General features: G+C 37.7%; 1 protein-coding gene across 1 annotated transcript; it reads right to left on the bottom strand.

Moving 5' to 3' along the window:
- Positions 1–543: 543 nt before the first annotated feature.
- Positions 544–3,632, bottom strand: IL17A (interleukin 17A). Its single transcript, XM_049653169.1, has 3 exons — positions 3,606–3,632; positions 2,294–2,496; positions 544–828 (listed from the first exon to the last, which is right to left on the bottom strand). Exons 1-3 carry the CDS (start codon positions 3,630–3,632, stop codon positions 591–593), a joined length of 468 nt encoding a protein of 155 aa, XP_049509126.1. The 3' UTR covers positions 544–590.
- Positions 3,633–23,814: the final 20,182 nt, after the last annotated feature.

The following is a 23,814-nucleotide window of genomic DNA, read 5'->3' as shown; positions in this document are numbered from 1 at the left end:
TTTTTTTTTTTTCCAGCCATCTCATGCATTCCTAAGACACAAAGAGGAGAAACTCCTGTATCCATATGTAATACAAAATCAGAAATTTTTCAAATGCCATTTAACTCTCTGTAGGATTTCCCTAGACAGAACAGGTAATCACATTATTTCACCTTTCTCTAAAGATTTAAGAAACATAAATAGATCCATAAATAGTTCATATAAATAAAAGTTTTACCTTTTAAATAATAAATTCCCAAGTCTGAAACCTTGTCTTAAATAAAATACAAAATAAGGCATGTAATTCATTAAAATGGAATCTTCTACCCCAAAGTTATCTCAGGGTCTATTAAATACACAAATAACTTAAAGCCCTTAGAAAAGCAAACAAAAAGTAAATTGTTAGTCAAAACTCCCATCTTTAGGGAGAGGGAATGATTGTTCAGATTCTATCTCTGGACAAAAGTGTTACCTCTGAAACTTCAATGGATGAACTAGTTTAAGTTTTGCTCTTTCGGCAAATTTCCCTCATGAGTTTGGTCAGAAATGGGGCTGGGTCTACTCCCCAGAAAGCCTAACTGGTCTGGGAGCTGGGGCTAGACAGGAAACTCTTATACCACGTGGCGAACAATGGGGGTGACACAGGTGCAGCCCACAGTCACCAGCATCTTCTCCAGCTGGAAGGAGTGGGGACAGTGCCGAGACTCCCTTCGCAGAACCAAGATCTCCTGCTGGATGGGGACGGAGTTCATGTGGTGGTCTACCTTCCCTTCAGTATTGACACAGCCCCAGTGGAGGCACTTGGCCTCCCAGATCACAGAAGGGTATCTCTCGGGGTCCTCATTCCGGCTGCAGGGAGACAAATGCAAGGAAGAAAGTGAATACCTGGTAAAGCAGCAGGAAGGAAATCAACTAGGGATAGACAAAGGGAGGCAAATTCACAAGGTGACAAATTACAGGCACTGCAAATTCCCTGAGTGCTGCCAGTCTGAAAAAAACAGTTTGGGGAAAACTTAGATTTTTAAGCATGTGAAATGTTAAGGAATAGCATGATCAGTGTTTCCCAGTTTCTTTGAAGAATGAACCAAATAAGATAGGCTGAGACTGCAGAAAGGATTTAAGTTTGATACAAAGGATGATTTCTTAAGGTAAATCTGATAGACAAAGACCAACGGAATCATTTAGAAATAAGATAGCCATTAATCTCACTTCATGAAGTCTATCTTTGAAACAGGGAAGGCATCAAAATTTTATCTGACAGCACAGTCATGGAACAGAATCCAGAGCTGACTTGAAGGGCTGGAAACAAAAGCTGAAGCCCCTCTAAACCCTTCTCCCCCTCTCTCCTCTAGCTGAGTGAATGACCTGCTTTGACTTTTGAACTATTCTTAGTAATGGGAGGAGAAGAAACCCCACAGTCAGGTGAATCTATAGGCACCATGTAACTGAGGCTTATTTGCATAAAATCGAATCACTAAAAAACATTTTGTATCTAATCTTTATGGGGTCAAATATTAGATATACTAATGATCAGCAAATATAGGGCTATTGGTGATGTAAATCAAAACTATCTAACTCAAAAAGGGGTGGAAATACCCACCATGTTATTTTCCCCACTAGGATTCAAACTATCTTAACCCATTGCTAATATGACCAAAAAAAAGGAAAAAAAAGGTACAAAAATCCAAGTTAATTACTAGCAATTTTCAACCAATCATTTAAATGGTAGTTCTGGTAAAAAGAATTTAAGCATTAATCTTCTATGATACATTTCTATTTTTTTAAATAAATAAACAATAGGGGCACCTGGGTGTCTCAGTTGGTTAAGCGTCGGACTTGGTCCCAGGTCATGATCTCACGGTTCCTGAGTTCAAGCCCTGCATCAGACTCTGTGCTGACAGCTCAGAACCTGGAGCCTGTTTCAGATTCTGTGCCTCCCTCTCTCTCTGCCCCTCCCCCACTAGCACTCTGTCTCCCCTGTCTCAAAAATAAATAAACATTAAAAAAATTTTTTAAATAAATAAATAGACTTAGTGTGTCCTAAATATTAGAATAAGAACCACCATTAATTTGGGTGGGTTTTTGGTGTCAGTGACAATGAAATCTAATGGATAGGTGTTCTCTGGGAGAGGTGGTCCTGCGCTCTGTCAAAGAAGTCTATAGAATGTCATTTGAGAATCATTGCTTTGCACAATGGCCCTTCCAAATCTGACTCATGATTCTAAGTAAAATCATCCTCAGGGTGATGTAACTGGCAGTCTGATGCATAAAAGATAGAACAATACAGAGATTTTTATCTGGCGCCATTACGTACTGCAGGCTCCACGGTGAAGTGGATCGGCGGTAGTAATCCAAGGGCCTTCTGGAACTTTTATTCCCATTAAGAATATTCAAGTTGACCTTCACATGCTGAGGAAAATTCTTGTCCTCGGTAGTTAGGCATCCTGGATTTTGTGGGAATGCTATTCCTGTCCTCACTATAGCCATCAGACAGAGCAGCAGCAGCAGTGATGGGAACTGAATGGGAAAGAAGAGAGAGGTGGGAGATTGGATTAGCATGTGGTTTTTGTTAACAAGTTGTGATGGTTATTGTGTTCCTAATCATAGAGAGCATACTATGTTCTAGGACAATCTATAATAAATTTTCAGATCAGTTAGATGAAAAACTGGTATGACCAAAGGTTAAGGTTAAGACCACGGAGTGTTAACCAGTCTTGAACAGCCTTCCTTGGACTCAGAAAAGACACGTTTTTACCGATTGGCAGTAATTTTAGTAAAAGATGGCAAGTCATCACGCTGTTGGTACATGCATCTCTGTCAGGTCACTGGGGTAATAATGGCCTTGAATTTCTGGGAGGAAATTGTCTCCTGAATGATTGTTTCTGTCCTAGCATTCTGTGAAATCCTATGTGAAGTCAAATGTTCCCCTTAAAAGAAAGGGCTGTAGAAAAATGTGTGTGGTATCAGTATTCACCTGAGAAATGCTGGGCAGAGACATTCAACCCCAAACTGGCCCCCTCTCCCCCTTACGTTTTCTTATGTATATTTTCCAGTTTTTCCAAATGTACATATATTGATTCTGTAATCAAGTTAGGTTTCAAAAGATGCTTTAAGTTGAATATTTCAAAAATATAAAGACTATTTGCTCTGAACCATAGTAACATGTGTCTCTATTAGAATAAATAGGTTTGGTGTATGAGACTATGGTGTAATAACAGGATAATGGGAAGGAAATTCAGTCCTGCAACTAATTATATCCTCAAGGATGGCCTTCCATTTTATTTTGGAATAAGAAAAATGCTGTGGCAGAATTCTATCAAATCCCTTGTACTCAGAAAAGCAGATTTATAATAAACATTCCTTCTCACCACACAGCATCATGTGACACTTCTCATGTGGTTTAGCCCCAATCTAGCTATCTTTCAGTTTTAATCTCATCTTTCAAACTGATGTGTATCAGTCCTTGAAAATGCTATAAAGTGGATGAGTATCTACCAAAGCTTTCATTTCCTATCCCATATATGCAGTATATCTCCATGGTTAGAATCCAGAATTTCATGGCTGCATTCCAGAAATATTATCTGGTCCAAATAAGCAAGAGCATTGTATGTCAGTGCAGGACTCACCATGGATGAAGTTGTCCCAGGAGCCATTGTAGTTTCTTCCACCTAGCTGGAGAAGGATGAGATTGTGCCTGCTGCGAGATGGATAAAATGTAGCGCGAGCTTCTCCCTTTTTATAGGACTTTGCTCCTCTGTGGTCACCTACGTTGGTGTGTTGAAATGGGTTCAAGGGTGACACCATTTTAGTGAAAAGTTCCATCCTCAAATGAGGTCAGAGAAGAACCTCCCCTTCATGACGGGTAATATCTACCTCAGAAGAAAAACGGAAAGGCAAAAATTCATGTTTCGAAAGATTCATGTCTTCTCTTTGGTCTTCAAGGAACTGTTACTTGTCAGAAGCTGAACAAAGATGCTTTACTTATGAGCTGATATCATTTATTTATGGCCATATATGAAGCTGCCGTAAGAGCTATGCTTTATTTTAATGGCTCATGGGAAAATAAATGTTTGACACAACGTTCAAGACTTCTGGTATCATGTACCTTGCTTTCCCATTTGATAATTCCTTTCCTCACCAGATTCACTACCCAGATATTGTGGAGGCCATTGTAGAAACTACTCAAGGTCTCACCATATAAACAAACAATTGAAAAATGAATAACTAATTTAATGATAGGAGGATATATTATTTCATTACATTAACACCTTCTTTGTTGAATGTTTACTCTGATCAGGAAACTAATAATTAGGTTCAAGAGACATGAGCTTTACTATTAAAGGCATGTCTAACACTGCATGTTACCAAGCAACTTGTTAACTTGTGCAATTCTTCAGGAGGAGTGAGATACATATGAAGGGTGAAGGAGTATAGCCATACAAAGGAAGGAGTTGAGAATGAAGATAGGGCCTGAAGAAAGGTGATGGAAGTAGAGATAAGGATGGCAATGGAGAGTAGAGAATGACAGGAAGGGAAAGGAAGAAAGAGGAAGGATAAAAATGAAAAAGAGAAGGAAATGGTTCTCTCCTTCCTTTTCTCTTCATTCTAAATTAAATGACTTCGATTTCAGGTCCTCGAGAATAGCTCTCCCTTAGGAACAATAAAGACTAGCATGGGGATGATAAAGATGAGGGGTCAGGGGGTACAGATGTGTCTGGCCACATGTCATCCTCTCTCTGCCCCCTCTACCCAGTGAAGTGAATGATGGCTCCCAGGTCCTTGCAGCTGGTATCTCATATTATACATGATAATGTAGCAGTGCTCACTAGCAGTTCTAACTCAACAATTGGGGTATATAAGAAGTCTGCTGGACCTTGGGCCTGTTTGCCCTGAGATCCATTCCTCCTTGCTCTGCTCTATTCTGTGTCTCAGAGGATTGACCCCAAAAGCTGTTTTCTTACTCTTCTATCAGCTGATTTCCAACTAGATTCAGCCAAGGGGAAATTGGACAGAAGAGTGGGAATGGGGAGAAGCAAAGGGGGAAAGAACAAAGGGTACTTACTATGTCTTCTGGAGCAGTGCTTGTTCTTTTTATCCCTCTAGCCTTAGGATGGTAGTAGCCTCTGATATCAGTCTCCATTATTATGGTAACCGGTTCCTTGTATTAAATTTCTTCTATTGCAAATGCCTGAAGTCACTTCTGTTTTCTTGGTAGACCCTAAGTGATCAGTAAGGGAGGCTACCAGCAGCTGATCTCAGTGGCAACAGTAGATGAACTTGATAAGTGAAGCAGATACAGATAGAAGACAAAGAAAGATACAGCTTCTCCTGATTTCCCTAGTTCTGGTGTTGATATCATCATCTATTCTTGAAGGCATGGAGTCACTATGAGCTTTCCTGTTCATCATCTATATGTGATCAGGTAGCATTCTCAGAAGCTGCTGTGTCTTTCACATCTATTCCCTATTTTCAGAACTGCTCCACTCCTAACTTAGACTCTTACCCACTTGAACTATTTTAATAGTCAACTTTGGTCTTCCCAATTGCTGCTTTATACCCATCTTCAACATTCCTGCAGTAATCCTCAAAGCATGGTTCTGATTGTGCCTTTTCTTGTCCCATTAGCTTGCATACAGAACAACATACAAAACCTTGAGCATTTTAAGTAGTATTTGAGTTAGTGTTTGAGATGTGCAAACTTTGTAGCTTTGCCTCCCACCATGCTGTATGAACTGGGCTCATGGGGTCCTGATTGTCTTCCTTCTAATGTCTACATGCTTTTTTGTTAAGGTATTATCTCTAAAATGCTCTTCTCAACCTCAAAATGTTGCTAGTCCTTCCAGAACCTGTTCAAATGTGTCTTGTAGGTCTGGAGGTCTTTCTTGATTTCCTTAGTTGGAATGAACAACTCCCATAACATATAACTTATACATACATCTCTAGTCATTTTTGCTTCATTTTGTACTGTGTTTTATTTGGCTGGAGAAAGTATATTTAAGACATATATCTATTTCCATTTTTAGATGATGCTGTAATCCTTCAAGGTCAGTCAGTGTATTATTCATCTTTGTAACTCCCATGGTACCTAATATTGAACTTTATGCAACATGAGTCTTCACAGATTGCTTTTAAGTTGCTGGCTTCTCTCTGGTTCACAGCCATTCATACATGTTCCTAGTGCATTGCATGTCATTTGTTTACATATCTGATTTTCCTGCTAGACTGTGAGCTACCTGAAGACAAGTAGCCATGATATTTGTCTTTGTATCACCTAATATGATGTCTAGTAAGTGGTAAGTGTTCAATATTTTGACTGATTGACAATATGAATAATGTTATTTGGGTAGTTCAAAATCTTGAATATTCTTTTTGGGACCCAGCTGCATTCTAATTATCATATTGAGTTAAGGCCTTGAACTCTCCATCCTGATCTGTTTATAATGTGACAAGGTTATGGCATATTTTGGGCCACCCTAGAATGGAGAATTTCTTGCTTTTTGCTTTCTGGCAAGGATGAAGTGGAGGAGAATATGCTTGCTGCCAATTCTTTTGGTTGCTGGCCAAGGGGGGAAAGCTGACTCTAGCTATTCTCCCTACTTCCTGCCTCCCATACCAATGAAATCCAGCCTGTGTGCCATCATTTGAAATGCCAACTCTTAAAATAAGAATGGGGAGGGGCGCCTGGGTGGCTCAGTCGGCTAAGCGTCCGACTTCGGCTCAGGTCACCATCTCACTGTCCGTGGGTTCGAGCCCCGCGTTGGGCTCTGTGCTGAGGGCTCAGAGCCTGGAGCCTGTTTCGGATTCTGTGTCTCCCTCTCTCTGACGCTCCCCCGTTCATGCTCTGTCTCTCTCTGTCTCAAAAATAAATAAACGTTAAAAAAAAATTAAAAAAAAAATAAGAATGGGGAAACAGGAGCACCTGGGTGACTCAGTCGGTTGAGTGTCTGACTCTTGATTTCAGCTCAGGTCATGATCCCAGGGTTGTGGGATCAAGCCCCGCATAGGGCTCTGCTTTGAATGTGGTGCCTGCTTAAGATTCTCTCTCCCTCTGACACTCTCCTCTGCTCTCATGTGTGCTCTCTCTCTCTCTAAAAAAAAAAAAAAAAAAAGGGAAAACAAGGTAGGTTTTCACAAAGGTGTAAAAATGATTATTTTGAAGTGGTGGTTAGAGCTGGGTATGCCCAGTCTTGAGTAGCACTGGTTTCCCAGATGCACACTTGAGCTGAAAGCCTGTGCTTCCTGGAGGAATGATCAGAAGCACAAAGATGGTGTGAAGAATGGGGAGGGCCCTTCCTCTGTATTTGTCTACAGAGGCAGCTGGCTCAGGTTTGGGTTGCTGTTGAGATTGGGGGAATGCTACACAGAGAATTAGGATGCCTAGGACACTGGACAAGAAGACACTTGTGTATTCAATGGCTCTCCCATTAACTACCCATGCCTTTGGGTATCTCATGTCTTTGAGGCTTAGTTTCCCTCTTGATAAAATGAGTTTTTATGTCAGGTAATCTTTGATTATTTATGAATTTTCAAGGAAAATCCAAGGAAATACAAGGAAAATAGTAGGAGAACAAATAAGAGCAGTAAATTAGGGGTGATTATTTTGTTTCATGATTTTCTTCAAGTTTCTCAGTCTTGCTTCTTTGAAGACTTGGAAACCAGATGTCCACAACACATGGGGAACTACAAATTGGGAGTTGGGACCTGGGTGAGGAGAAGATCAGCTGCTGGAGACTGAACAATATTCCTGGGAGCCAAATGTGCACTTGAGGAGATGATATTGAGGAAAGGTTTGTGGGCTTCTTGACTGAGGAAAAAGATTTTCAATGCTCCTTGACATTATTAGGACACAAAACAGTATTTCTTTCTACTTATAATAGAGAATAATGCAAGAGGTATAAAAAAAATTTTCTTCCTTTTGCATTCAGGAGAGAGTATTGTGGAGTCTTCTGTCTAGATGTAGTGGAAAATTGAATCTGTCATTAAAAAATAAAATAAATGAGCTAATTTTGAAAAAATTCTTTCTTAGGTGGTGAAGTTACCATTGAAATACCATTGGGCTTTTTTATTTTTATTTTTTTGAGTATAATTGACACACAGTGTTATATTAGTTTCAGGTGTACAACATAGTGATTCTACAAGTTTATATAAATTTATACCTTATGCTATGCTCAGCACAAGTGTAGCTACCATCTGTCACAATACAGTCTTTATTCTTTAAAAAATTGTTAATGTTTATTTATTTTTGGGAGAGAGAAAGAGTGCGAGTTGGGGGATCAGCAGAGAGAGAGCTGTCACCAGAGAGCCTGATGCAGGGCTCGAGCCCACAAACCATGAGATCATACCTGAGCTGAAGTTGGAAGCTTAACTGCCTGAACCACCTAGGCGCCCCATGATATAGTCTTTTTAATTTCTATTCTACAGCCTATGTATGTATGTATTTATGTATTTATCTTAAAACTTTTTTAAATAGTTTATTTAGTTATAGAGAGAAAGAGAGAGCATGGGCAGGGGAGTGGCAGAGAGAGAGGAAAAGAGAGAGGGACAAAGAGAGAGAATCCCAAGCAGAGGTCTATGTGGGGCTTGAACTCATGAACCGTGAGATCACAACCTGAGCTGAAACCAAGAGTCAGATGCTTAATTGACTGAGCCACCCAGGCACCCCTCTATAGACATTTAAAATAAAAAATAACAATAGCCTGTCTCAGTATAGGAGGGGGAACTGTGCCATCATTAGTGATAAGTGTGTATTATAATTTAAAGGCAATGGCTATTCAAAGAAGTGCATGCCATTTTATTTAATGCCCTGCACATCAATAGAAAGACTCCTTTTCTCTTGATTTTGATCTGAGAGAGGGAAACAGTAGCTGCAGAGAATCCCGTTGAGTTTTAAATCTGGAGGCTGATATTGTAAAAATGGTCTAGCATACAGCAAGCAAAATCAGACACTTAAAATGAAGATATGATATTAAGGGAAGAGAATGTTTGCAATAGGGAGTCATCTGGAGGGTCTTGGAGAATTGCCAAAGTCAGGATTTAACTAAGATCCACGTTTAGATTTAGCTTATCAAGGTCTAGATCATCTATCCCCAACTTCAAATATTAATGGTGCTATGTATCAGAGGCTCAGCTTTGAGGTTAAAACTGTTGTCTAGTTAGCACCAGGACTCACTACATATGAAATTAACATGACTTATTAAATAGGAAATATTAATCTTAATATCAGCTTGATAGTATTGTTGTTTCTCTCCAGCATAACACAGTTAGGTATGCACAATGGCTGTGTTTCTGAGGGCCATCCTGAATGATGAATTTTTGGGTGGGAATACTGTAGGGGTAGGTACAGGCTTCCTCTGGCATCCCTGGTGGGGAAGTTTCCTCTCCTTAGATGGCAGGGTGGATTGTAAGAATGATTGACAATGAGGTCAGGGCCATTGTTAATGGGTTGGTGAGTGCTGAGAGATGAGAGGCAGAATCCTCTTCAACATTTGGATTCTATTTTTTTTTACGATTGGTCATTCCAATTCTTGATGAGTTGTTCTTTCCTAATGAAGATACAAGTGAACAGCTCCTTTGAGTAACTTATTTTCTTATTTTCTTGGTTTTTGATGTTGCCCCATGTAGTCCAGACCAGACTATTTTTATCTGAGGAAATCAGATCACAAAACTGTTTGAACATCTTTAAAAAATAAACCTAATCTATATGGTCAAAAGAACATTGAACAGCAATTACATTATCCATGTGAAATATTTGATTCTGTTCCTGTAACTTCCAAATACTGCATAATGACTTTATCATTTATCTCATAAGTGAGACTTGCTCTTACACATCTTTTCCATCCCCAAAGCACTGAGATAATGCCTGGAAGCTCTGTAAGAGACCAAGCCATGTAAGAAGGAAGACACCTCACCTCACATCATCTTCAAACAACCACAGTCTATCAGTGTTTCCCCAATCCCTACACTAAAATCCACAATCACACACATCATATAAGTGTGTCAATTTCTCCTTTGAGTAATAACTACTAACCTCATGGAAACCAAGCCTCTTCCTTAGATGGGTTTCTCACTAGCCTTTTACTGAAACACTGATTTAAAGTGGGTCAGAAAACTTTCCATTTCTTTTCAAACAAATAAATTTAGAATTCTATAACTGTACATTAGCAGGCACATGCAAATTTGTTTTATGTGTAGCCTTCCCTTTGGTAATGCTGACTTCATTTTATACCCTGAGAATTAAGGTCAGTAAATGACTGAAGTTTCAAGTCTGAACGGATGTCACTGAAAAGTAAGGTCTAAAACTAAACAAGCAAACCAAAACCACACACACTGAAGGTGGGCTACCAAGATATCACCTTTATTTTCTTTTCAGAAATTTTGAAGTTAACGTGATTTAGAGACAACCACAGAATGTATTGAAAAGGAAAGATACAGTGTATGAATTGCTAACTGGTTTTTCTTCTTTAGGGAATACAGAGGATGGTATGGTGAGGTGGCTGCTCCATGAATTGGAAATATGGTAAAATCAATACATAATGGTGCTGCATCCCTTATTCCAAAATCCTCTGAAGAATTTGAGATGATTTATAACAAAAATTTGGGTAATAAAATACATAAAAATATGAGTCAGGCCCATGGAACAGAGTCAAAAGCCAAGTTCCAGGAAAAGAAAACCCAAATTCATAGTCCATAAGTCCAATAAAGACCAACATGGTTACTCTAGTTGAGGTTTTCATTTGCCTCTGAGCTTTCTGGCAGCCAAATAAAAAAAGTAGATATGCTCAGTTAGGTAGTTCTCATTATGAGCAAGGAAGAAGCTAGCTTGCTAATTTCTTAGAGGAGATGGAGGTTTTCCTATCATTACATTTTGAAGGAAAATTTTTGTTTGGGGTTTATAAAGGACAAGTTTTTGACATTAGACATTTCTATAATCAGATCTCAGCTCCACATTAGTAGCTGTGTGCCCTTGGCCAAATTATATCACCTGAGACTCAGTTTCCATACCTAAAAAATGGGGATAACAATAAACCATGACTCATAAGGAGTTGTGAGGAGTGAATTAGATAACATTTGCGGGATAATATATGTGTGTATTAAGTGCTCACTGGATGTTGGTAAAATATTAACCTTATCAGAATGTCAGGGCATGAGAATCTGTCAGAATTTGTCAAAATTTTGAGAGAAGAGAGGCACTGGTTCTGAGGGATACTAGTTGTCTGATCATTTGAATGTCCACTCTGTGAGGAAGTCGGGGAATTTCTTCAGGGTTCCATATGGCCGGGATGAAATAGCCATTCATTCAACAAAGTTTCTTGAGCACCTATTATGTGCCAGGCACTGTGCTAAGCTCTGGAGACACAGCAGCGTACAAACAGACAAGGACCTGCTTTCAAGGGGCTGACATGCAAGGTAATACAGGCCCTTATTCACATTTTGTATTTACCAAACTGTTGGCTAATAATGAAGTAGGTTTTTAAGGTACTTAGATAACCTTGAAACTAGTGCCCTGGATAGTAGACATAGGCATTCTGATTATTGAAAAGGAATAGTTCCTGCTACAAATTATTAATCTGTTCTTGTGGTTTACATATTGTACTAACAATGAAGGAATTTCAAGGTTTACATATACTGTACAGAACTTAACTTAGACCTACCATCCTGTATATATTTACCTATGTATTTTCTTTCTTCCTATCTATTTATCTATCAATCGTATACCTTTCTACAAATATACATTCACATGCAGTTCTTTTCAGACCATGAATGTGATATATGTTCATTTGTTATACAAAATAAAGGAGTGGGGGAGGGAAGAAAAACAAAAAGAAAAATGTAAAAATTAATCCATAATCCTAATTATTAGAAATAAGCTTTTGGAATATACAAAAATTGGGATAATTTTAAGTGTATTCTAGTTTTTTTTTTTTTTTTGTATTGTTCTAGTTTTTAAAAATACATTTAAAAAACTATAAATAGTTGGGGCACCTGGGTGGCTCAGTCAGTTGAATGTTAGACTCTTGATTTTGGCCCAGGTCATGATCTCACAGTTCCTGAGATTGAGCCCAGCCTTGGACTCTGGGATCCGCACTGACAGCATGAATTCTCTCTCTCTCTCCACACTCTTCCCACAAAAATAAATAAATAAACCTAAAAAAAAAAAAAACCTATCAATATTTTATTTTATGAAATTGGGCCACATTATAATATTGTTTTGTAATCTGTTTTCTCACCTTATAATGTATTCTAAACATTTTACCCTCTTTTAAGCTTTTGTATGTGTGTTTGAAACAGATTGACTTACATCCTGAGAAATGAATGAACAGCAGGCCATTTAACCAATTGTCTATTGTTAAATATTCTAGTGGCTTCTAAGTTTTTATTATTTCTTTCATTTCTGTACATCATGTAGTCATTGCAGTAACAACTCTAAGACCAGGGTAGAATTCCTGTGGAGTTCTACACTTCCAGAGTTACTGCATTTAGCTGAAGACCACTATTATCAGGATGTAAAAGCAAAGAAAGAGAAAGACCCACAGGCTTATATATACTTGGTTGCAAAAGTGGAGTGACCTTTGTGAATTCATAACACTGGCAAATTACAATTGTTTTTTAAGTTTATTTATTTTGAGAGAGAGAGAGAGTGCAAGCAGGGGAGGGGCAGAGAGAGAGAGGGGAGAGAGGGAATCCCAAACAGGCTCTGTGCTAACAGCAGAACCTGATGTGGGGCTTGAACTCACACACTGTGAGATTGTAACCTGAGCTGAAACCAAGAGTCAGACGCTTCACCAACTGAGCCACCCAGATGCCCCTACAATTGTTTTTGATGATGGCTTGACCCTGAAGGAAGCAACTCCAACTCAAGAGTTAAAAAAGTAAAACAACTTAGTGACAAGGCTCAACAGGATGGGTTCAGAAAACAAAGCTTGCGCTGTACTTACAGTAGAATGAACAGTGTAATGATAATGGGACACATTCAATATTTTAATGGTTAATATCATTAAACTAAGGTTTTATTTGTTCAGGTGTCACTGAGTTGCAATTTTCTGGCTTGTATTTTCCTATGGCGGAGAAAGGAGTGAATATTTTGGGTTAAAATACTTTCTTACCAATATTTCTTTGGTAAGAATAAATAGAAATTGTGCTGATATTAACAGCTTTATTAAGGAATGTATGCTATCTTGTGCATAAGAACTTGAATATAATGTGTTGTAATCTATTCACAGGTGGATGACAACCAAATGTAACAATAAAAATAATGCTGAAGATAAATTGACAGAGATCTATAATGTTTGTTAAAAATTCTAGGTAATGTTACAAGGGCAATAGCCAATAAGACATCAACAGAAATACTTACAACAGAAAGGCCTATGACAGTAGGAAAAACAAATAGTCTGATACTTGGTGTCAAATAAATACCAATGATTACAATGTCACAGAGCAAGAGGGTTTTTGTATTTATTCGTTTATTTTACTTAATTTCTAAAGCAATCCTACAGGATATTATTATCCAAATTTACAGAAAAGAGAAGTAGGTTTGGTAGGTTTCAGTAACTAGTCCAAAGTCATCTAGTTTGGAATTCATGACCCTAGATGGGTCACAGATTCTCAAGTGGCTGATTCTCAAGTCTGTGTGGTCTCTTTACTATGACAAACTGAAAACAGTTATAGTGAAACTTTTTTTTTTTTTTTGAAATTTTATTTTTTTTAATTTTAATTCCTGTATGATTAACATACAGTGTTATGTTAGTTTCAGGTGTACAATATAGTGATTCACCAATTCTATACATTACTCAGTGCTCCTGAGGATAAGTGTACTCTTAATCACCTTTACCTATTTCCCCATCTCTCCATCCTCCTCCCCTTTGGCAACCATCAGTTTGTTCTCCATAGTTAAGAGTTTGTTTTTTTTTGGTTTGTCTCTTTATTTTCCTTTGTTCATTTGTTTTGTTTCTTGAATTCCACATATACGTGAAATCATACGGTATATATCTTTCTCTGACTAACTTATTTCACCTAAGATTATACCCTCTAGATCCATCCATGTTGTTGCAAATGGAAAAATTTCGTTCTTTGTTATGGCTGGATAATCTTCCATTATTCATTCATCTTCTTTATCCATTCATCTATTATTGGACACTTGGGTTACTTCCACATCCTGGCTATTAATAAATAATCCTGTAATAAACATAGGGGTGCATGTATCCCTTCAAATTACTGTTTTCCTATTCTTTGGGTAAATACCCAGTAGTATGATTACTGGATCATATAGTATTTCTATTTTTAATATTTTGAGGTACCTCCATACTGTTTTCCACAGTGGTGACACAGTTTACATTTTAACCAACAGCACACAAGCGTTCCGTTTTCTCTACATCCTTTTTTCTTGATATTGAAACATTCTAAAAACTTATTCTGCAACTGACTTTCCAACTTTCCAACTTCCCAAAAGTCATTTTGTTGTTTTTGAAGTTTCAAAATTTTGAAGTTTTAAAAATTATCAAGTTATCTTTTGTTCATCTATTTGGAGGTATCACCTCTTTCATTTACCTTTGTCTTTTATCTCTGTTTTACGACAACCCATCTCTGTCTAGAGCTATGACTGTGTCTAGATTAAGATTAAGATATTTCTAATATATATCTATTTTATGATCTCCCCAAAGTGGATATTTCCATAAAAATAAACAAGGGAAGGGATAGAGAGGTGTATATATTTCTTTCACTGAGGATAGTGCTTAATTTTCTGGCTTGATTAGAAGATCAGTAAACTTTTCTTTTCCCTAAAAAAAGGTGGGGGGTGGTTGGAAAAGTACAATTTAAGCATGAGAAACACATTTTATATGTTGACTATGGATCAGATTGTTTTTCTGTTTGATTTGAAGAGCTAGTACATTAGAGTCATTATATATTTCAACTATGGAGAAAAACTTTGCAGGGGTCAGGGTTGAAAACATTAGACAGTATTGAGTTAAACCTCATGAACTTGATGCCTGGTATAAGATGATAGTAAATGAAGAACAATTAATTTTGAAAAATGCCTGATGTGCATATTATTAAAATGTTTGGTTAAGATTCAATTTTATTTATATACCATATGTATTTATTTAGTTTGTTAATGAATTTTAAATTCATTTCAAATTATTCACTATTAATACAGTGATAAATATTAGATCTTTGCTCAACTACATATTATTGTTATTATAGGTTATATAAGGGTTTTTGTATGATTGTCTATATTTTATTAAGAAAATTTGAAGATTATATGGCTTCTTTTTTATTTTTTAGAGTTTACTTATTTATTTTGAGAGAGAGAGGGAGAGTGTGCATGCAAGCAGGGGAGGGGCAGAGAGAGAGGGGGAGAGAGAATACCAAGCAGTCTCCACGCTGTCAGTGGGGTCTATCAAATGTTGGCAGGGATGCCCCCGGCTCTTTGAGCTTTATTATTCCTGCTCAACCTGAATGATAATGATTGTTTTTATTTCATTTTGTTGATGACATTATTCTTTTTTTAAGTTTTTATTTGAATTTCAGTTAGTTAATGTACAGTGTAATATTAGTTTCGGGTGTATCATACAGTGACTCAAACATCACCTCGTGCTCATTACAAGTGCCCTCCTTAATCCCCATTACCTGTTTAACCCTCCTCTCATGACCTTCCCTCTGATAACCATCTGTTTGTTCTTTATAGTTAAGAGTCTGTTTCTTGATTTGCCTTTCTATTTTTCTTTCTCCTATGTTCATTTTTTCCCCTTAAATTTCACATATGAGTGAAATTCAGACTTATTTCATCAGACTTATTTCTCTTAGCTAGCATAATACTGTCTAGCTCCATCCATGTCATTGCAAATGGCAAGATCTCGTTCTTTTTTATGGCTGAGTCATATTCCATTGTGTATATACACCACATCTTCTGTATCCATCCATCAGTCCATAGACACTTGGGCTGTTTCTGTAATTTGGCTATTGTATATAATGCTGCTATAAAGTTGATGGCATTATATTTTAAGTATATATGTATATACTTTATATGTATGTATATATATTATATAATTTACATATGTAATGTGTGTGTATATCTATATCTATATTTTATGTATAAATATTTTTGGTCTATTTTCACTAGATTTAAACTCATTAAGTTGCAGTTCTTAGCACTATACAAAACATATATGGTAGATGTCTAATATGTGTCTGTTTATTGTCTTCTCCCTAAGACCATCTCCCTGCCTGCAAATGCAAGATGCAGACCTATTATCTATTACTTTTAAAAATAGCTATATGTTTTATATAAGTCTATAGAGATCTTGCTGAACCGATGTGGTTTTTAAACTTTTTTTTGATAAGATCTGCTGCATGAAGCATGGAGACCAAATGTGGTGAGCTTAATACCTGAAAGTGAGACATAGGGAACCAGGGTCGTATGTGGGCTCAACAGAGCATCTGCTAGATGTGATGAGTAAACAGCCATCAAGGAAGTGGTTAAGAGACCATTTGACCGAGGTGAGAAACTCACTTATCTGCCTTTGTGCTTGTTGCCAGAAGAGATGTTTCAGCAGGGTGCCTGGTGTAATACATAGTAAGGCTCCAGAAATGCTTTGGTTTGGGAGCCAGGATCTCAGCAGAAATATATTGCCCACTGGTTGTCCTAATTTATTAAACATCTCCATCCATCCACCCATCCAATCTACTCTCTAATAAATATTTATTGAGCAATTATTGTATAAAAAGCATCAAGGATTCATTTTAGAAGGAGTACTGGTTGAGACACAGATACACAGAATTTACAAATACATAGGAAAGCTTTGAGTTAGACATATCTGGACCCACTTCATTGCCTACTAGCTGTGTGACCTTAGTCGAGTTACTTAATATTCTCTCAAGTCCCTTATTTTTAAATAACAATATTTAAAAATAAGCCTCAAGTCCCTTATTTTTAAACAACAATAATAATAATGTGTCATAAAGTTATTGTAAGGATTGGAAGAGATTCTACATGTAATGTGTTTTGCACAGAGCCATAAATATTATGCATTATTATTTTTAACTATCACAATCATATTCATCATCAACCACAATTAATTTCTATAGGAGCTCAAACTTTTATGCATTGTGAAATAGATAGAAAGAAGCTAAGTTTTGCCTGCCACAGGTTGTAATTCTAAGGGAACTGCTTCATGTAGGATGTGTCCATAAAATAACAAGATATTTGAAAAAAGAAAAGATTGTCAGAATGTTTTGCCTAAGTGCTGCCAAATATAACTTTATTTATGCTACTGTATCCAGATGGGCTCATTTTTTCACTTTCATCTGAAGATTTGGACAGTGAGTAAACATGGGCTTAGTCTCATAGTCTTACCAGAATGGAAAACAGAACTAATCCAGAGAGCTTCTCCAATCAATAGGTGTTCTTGAAAATGTGTGCTTTATCTAAACACATTCAGAGAAAGAAATGTTATAATTTCCTTTTGAAATGTATCCTTATTTCTTTTTAAAAATTATTATTATAATTATAATTATAATTATAATTATTATTATTATTTGAGAGAGATAATGCACAAGCAGGGGAGGGGCAGAGTTAGAGGGAGAGAGAATCTCAAGCAGGCTCCCCACAGTCAGGGCAAAGCCCAATGCGGGGCTCAAACTCGCAAACCATGAAATCATGACCTGAGCTGAAATCAAGAGTCGGATGCTTAACCCAGGCACTCCTATCCTTATTTCTAACCAAATTCCCCACATTTGTAAATTTGATTAATTTGTTTTGTTTTATCTTTAAGGAATATCTTCCAGATTAATGAGGTCCAAAACTTTTCATTGCCTTTTTCAAGTCCTGTCACCAATTGCAATTTGTTACTAACTTGTGTTGTTTTTTTGGTGTCCTTCTGCCATGTTATAGGAGAAGTTCTTTTCACACTTGTTTGGGCCTTCATTCTCCTATGCTATTCCAATGGTCTTTGCTTCCTACTGTGGACCTCCCTGTTTCCAGACCTGCCCTCTTATAGCCCATCGCGCTCACCAAAACCTCATCCGTCTTCCTTAGCTATTGCTGTAATCAAAGCTTTTCCTAGTGAGGTTATTATAGGATAGATGAAGTCTATTGTACATCTCTGTTGTACATCAAGATCCTTGACATGAGGAACTACCCTTCTTGTCCAGCTCTGTCCTTTGTCATTCCCAGCTCTGCATCTGTCTGATAGTTTTCTGTCTTGCAAACAGTGCTCCCATTCTTTCAGCAAGTCTTTGCTCCTGTAAATTACTTCTGAAGAAACTAGACAACCTCTTACCTTTTGACTATTTGTATGGCTAAATGGTTAGAAAACTGCACAGTTAGTAATGTTTAAACTTTTGCTAGCAGTTCATTATAGGAGAGTTGAGAGGATAAACGGAGGACATAGGGTTTAGGGATGATCATCATCTCTGTTTTCACATGAGCTGTGAACCATGTGGCTTTCTCAGATCAGAACCTGGGAAAGATGGGAGGTTCTGAAACAGGAATTCTTAATTTAGGGTCCGTGGATTTCTAGAAGTCTATGGATGGGATTCAAGAGACCTATGAACTTACTAAAATTATAAGTAAATGTACATGTGTATGTGCATGCGTTTTCAGGATGGGGAGTTTCCATCACTTTCATTAAGAGAAACAGGACATTTGACAAGAAGCCTTGGGTAGGGGTTTGATTGGTCAAAGGAAGGTAGAATGAAGTTGGGACTGAGATCTGCCAAGATGAAACTTGTTACCTTGTGACACACCATGGTGATGCATTCTTTGCTTGACTACTATGGAGACAGGTGCAGAAACTAAGTCTCTCTAAAGTCTGAGTCAGTCATTAGCACTGCTCAGGAGAAATCTGTATAAAATGATCCTAAGTTTATTTTTTTTAAGTTTATTTATTTTGAGAGAGAGAGACAGAGAGAGAGAGGCAAGGAGAGAGGGAGAGAGAGAGAGAATCCCAAGCAGTGGGATCCCTCATTGACAGTGCGGAGCTAGAAGCAGGGCTCAAACTCACGAGCTGCAAAATGATCCTAGAACCTCCTGAGTGTCAGACTGTTCAAGATTTAGGCTCAGCTTGGAAAAGGGCTTTTCTCAGTTACAGAAGTCAGAGATTAGGCAACCACAGCTTTGGACCAATTCAGAGCACTGATTTTGGAGGTAGGATGGAAATGTCTGGTTGAGGGATGCAGGGGCCATGTGGAGTATGGGAGAGATTAAGAACTGAATTTCAGAAAAAAACAGATCTTCAAGGCCACTCAGAATGGTTTCGGGTGGGAGTATTCTTTTAGGTCGCAAGAACAGTGACCTCTATGTATGTAGAACATTTTGTTGATTAAGAAATGTGTGACTAGAGTTTCGCTATCTAAATTTCCTGTTATCTTATATGTTCAACATTTTTTCGTGTGTTCCTCTTATTTATGGTAATTCTTCTTTTAGTGTTTGGTAAAAATGTTCTGAAGATGTGAATCCAAGGGGCACCTGGGTGGCTCAGTCAGTTAAGCGTCTGACTTTGGCTCAGGTTATGATCTCACAGTTTGTGAGTTTGAGCCCCACTTTGGGCTCTGTGCTGACAGCTCAGAGCCTGGAGCCTGCTTCGGATTCTGTGTGTCCCTCTCTCTCTCTGCCCCTCTCCCACTCACTCTCTGTTTCTCCCTCTCTCTCTCAAAATAATAAATAAATATTAAAAATTTTTTTAAAAAGTGAATCTAAGCTGTTTTGAAGAAGAGGAAACTTAGGAAAGTGATAGGGTGTAGTGGGATGGGTAAGAGGTACCATGTTAGCTGGGTAATGGGGAGCACGTGGTGCAGTTAGTGAGAACCCTCTTTCTGCAGCTCTGATGGGCAGATGTGGGTCATTCCCCTGCAGTGCTCCCACCCCCAAATACCCATCTGTAGCCTAACTGTCCTTCGTATATTCAAATTCATGATACTGTAACTCCTTACTGCACCTCTGACAAATCTCTTCCTCTTTCTTTCTAGAGCATTGGTTCTTAATCATAAAGTAGATTTGGGGACTTTTACAAAATAAGCCCTCATCGTACAGTCCAACTGATGACACATATTGTGTGTATCACTTGTTAAAAAAATGATTTGACATTTATTTGTGTGCAGTTTGTTTTCCTCAGTAACACCCTAAGTTCTTCCAGAAGTGTTGTAAGTCAGACACGTGGGTTCAAATCCTGGCTCTTCTGCAGTCTATGCAGTATGCAAGCTTGCTAAACCATGGTTCTTCATCCATAATTGATTAATTGCTAATAGACGGTAATGTGGCAAACTCACTACAGGCATTTAAAAATACTAGGTACTAAGAAGAATTGAGTTGGTAATATTTAAGGGTGGAAAGAATATACTTAAGACTGAAGTACCTGAAACAATGTATTCTAAATTCCCCATCTATTAAATATCATAAAAAAGTAAGACTTTTTTTTTTTTTTTTGAAAAGAGATACTTCAGAACTCAATGAATCCAAATTAACTAAGTGGAATTCTTTGGTAAATTAGATCCTGTGTTAGAGCTTTAAGGTATAAGAGAAGAATGGCTAATAGATTTCAGGCAATCAAGTCTAATTAAAGGCAGGAAGAGGAAGTATATAAAATTTCTTTGTTAAAAGGTATTATTAAAATTATTAAGGGAATGGGCACCTGGGTGGCTCAGTCCATTAAGCATCTGATTTCAGCTCAGGTCATGATCTCATGGTGAGTGAGTTCGAGTCCCATGTCAGGCTCTGTGCTCACAGCTCAGAGCCTGGAGCCTGCTTCAGATTCTGTGTCTTCCTCTCTCTCTCTGCTCCTCCCCCATTCACACTCTGTCTCTCTCTTTCTCTCTCTCAAAAAAGAAATAAACATGAAAATTTTTTTAAAAAATAAAAAAAATAAAATTATTAAGGGAAGAAGGATCCATGGCTTATATCTCTTAGCAGGAAGGCCAAATGTTGCTGAGTAGGCAAAATAGGTTAATATAATTTAAACTGTTGGATTACAACAGTGGTTGATCTTCAAAGGTTAGTGAAATAGCTGGATTCAGTTAAGATGATTTTATGACCTATTTTCTAAGGAAATAAAGTTTCAAGTTTACTTACAGAAACTATGCAAATGAAAGAGATCATAGCTCAATAATGACAAACTGACAGAATGAGAAAGGTGAAAGGATTGTAATTTCCCTACAAAAAGACTTTCCGACCAAAGTTACAAATTTGACAATTCAATCCCTAACAAGAAATAAAAAGATATATATGGATGAAAGTTAGCAGTTGGTTTAGAAGCTCTCAAGACTTGCGAATATAACAAAAACAGCGTGTATTGGGAAAGATATATTGAATAATAAGAATCTAATGATTCTGAATTTATGTTTCCAACCAGATAGCAATTAAAAAGACAGCTTGGAAAACACATCAGAGATAAATGCTGTAAATATAAGGAAGAATGGAATTTAACTGAAATTAAGTTTTCCCTGTTAGAACAATAAGGATTTTGTGATTTATCTTTAATAAAAATGTAAAATATTTATTTAATATTAATACACATGGAAAGGAAAAATGGTTAGAAGATACAATATTTTGTTCAAAATTTTAAAAATCTTTTGTAAAAATGAATGTAATTATGAGCTGTGTTCTTTAGATGCTTTTGACGTACCATTTTGCAGAGTACCAGCATTTTAGCACAAGGCAGGAAAAAACAATCCACTTTCCTGCATATGGCACATTAGGAAGCCTGGGATAATTATGTGTGTCCTTCAGGCATCTCCGCCAAGGACTGCCAGGCCCCAGAAGCTGGGTTTACTCATGGCATTCCTGGTCATCAAAATACAAGCTTCCAAAATAAAAAGAATCTTCGGGGGGGGGGGGCCTCTTGGAAAGCTACAGCCACCTTTATTATTCTCATGCAGAGGCAGATGAGTGAAAAGTTTGTTGTGAACACGCTTGATTTGATACATGGATCTTAGGTTTGATGCTGTTTAAAGGAGCCTGACGCTGGGTGGGCATCGAGGACAACCAGTAGTGAGATTCACTCCACATTTGGATGAGTCTTAAGAATCAGAGTCAAGGGGAGCCTGAGTGGCTCAGTTGGTTGAGCATTCGACTTCGGCTCAGGCCATGATCTCATGGTTCATGGGTTCGAGCCCCACGTCAGGCTCTGTGCTGACAGCTCAGAGCCTGGAGTCTGCTTCGGATTCGGTGTCTCCCTCTCTCTCTGCCCCTCCCCTGCCTGTGCGCTCGCGTGCTCACTCACTCTCTCTCTCTCTCTCAAATAAATAAGTGTTAAAATTAAAAAAAAAAAAAGAATCAGAGTCAAGATTGAAAATCCTTGTGGATGAGTGAAAACCTTTTTGTCTGCAGGGAAAGGAGTCAGAATGTGTAAAGCTCCACACACCACATTCTGGGCTGCATTTGCATTTAGGAAGACTGACTATACATCTTGGAAACATGGTCTGGTTGTCACATTTCTGCCACCAGGCAGTCAAGGTAGTGCCTGGAATGCCACTGTCAGAGCTAAATGTCTTTGCTTACAAGCTTTGCCCATTCTCTGAAACCCTCTTTTTTTTTTTAAAAACAAGGGATGTTAAACACACGGTGGTGGGTGCTACTTACAAGAGTACTTTCCTGATACTCCAAGGGTACCTAGGAAGCCAAGAGAGGAAGCCTGGGAGTATGGGTAGGATGAAGGAAAGTGAAGAGACATTATTGAAAGCACAAAGGATAAATTTTCCTACTCCATGGTGTGCTCAGAGATCTGTCTTTTGTATTCCTAAATCCTGGGGTTGCAGGCTTGAATGGGTGCTCCATGACCTGTAGCTACCGTTTCAAATTCAGCTCCAGTTACAATCCTGCCCATACCTATTGGTACCAGCTTGGAAGAACAGTGAAGCAAATAACACTTCTATGTACATTTTGAAAAACTGGAACCTGCAGAAAAATATATGAACAAAAAAATTCACCAATCACTCCATCACCTCATAAAGCATCACATCTCTCTATGTCTATCATCATATGTGGCTGAAATTAGCCTGGATATACAATTTTATATCTGACATTTAAAAAAATTTAAAATTTTATGATATATATTTCTCCATATGATGAAAAGTCTTTGTGAATTTTTTAATGCATACCTAAAATTTCTTTTTGTGGCTATACCAGAATTTAACATTTCCATATTGCTGGGTAAATAGACTATTTCTAGTATCCTGCTATAATAACATGATGAACATCTCTGCATATAAATTTTTACCTCCAGATTATTTTCTCAGGACCCTAAACTGATAGGGTATGAACGTTTTTGGAAGTCATGTTACATGTTGTCAAGTGGCTTTCTGAAAACCTGGGTTTGAATTTATATTACTATTAGCAAGGAGAGTACACATGATTTAATTTATTGAATGAGATGAATAAATTGAATTGAATCCTTACTGGCACTGTTACCATAAGAATTCAAACTCACAGAAAAAAAAAAGCACTGAGATTAATAACAGTACATACATATCTTGCTAACTGATACACAGAGAATTGCGTTTAGCTGTTGTAATTTACATTTCCTTGAAGACAAGTATATGTGGAAAATCTTTCTCATGTTTATCAGCCCCCAAGTTTTGCTTTTCTGTGAATTATCAGCTACTTTTCTGGGTATGGAAATTTATAGAAGGAATTGTTTCAGTGCTGACACCTGGGAGGTGTCAGCTAGCATTTGTAATTTGTGCGTGGGAGACTGGTTCAGGCCCCAAAGAAAATCTTCCTCTACCAACTGTGAGCAAAGAAAGTATCTAACATGGGCTCAGCTGCAAATGGATATCTCAGAGAGATCTCCAAAATCTGTTGGAATCTCCCGTGATAGCAAACCCTTGGGAAATAGTGCTTACTAT

Source organism: Panthera uncia (assembly GCF_023721935.1).
Source record: "Panthera uncia isolate 11264 chromosome B2 unlocalized genomic scaffold, Puncia_PCG_1.0 HiC_scaffold_24, whole genome shotgun sequence".
NCBI lineage: Eukaryota > Metazoa > Chordata > Mammalia > Carnivora > Felidae > Panthera > Panthera uncia.
The sequence above is the reverse complement of the archived record's forward strand: the minus strand, read 5'-3'. Positions and strand labels throughout refer to the sequence as shown.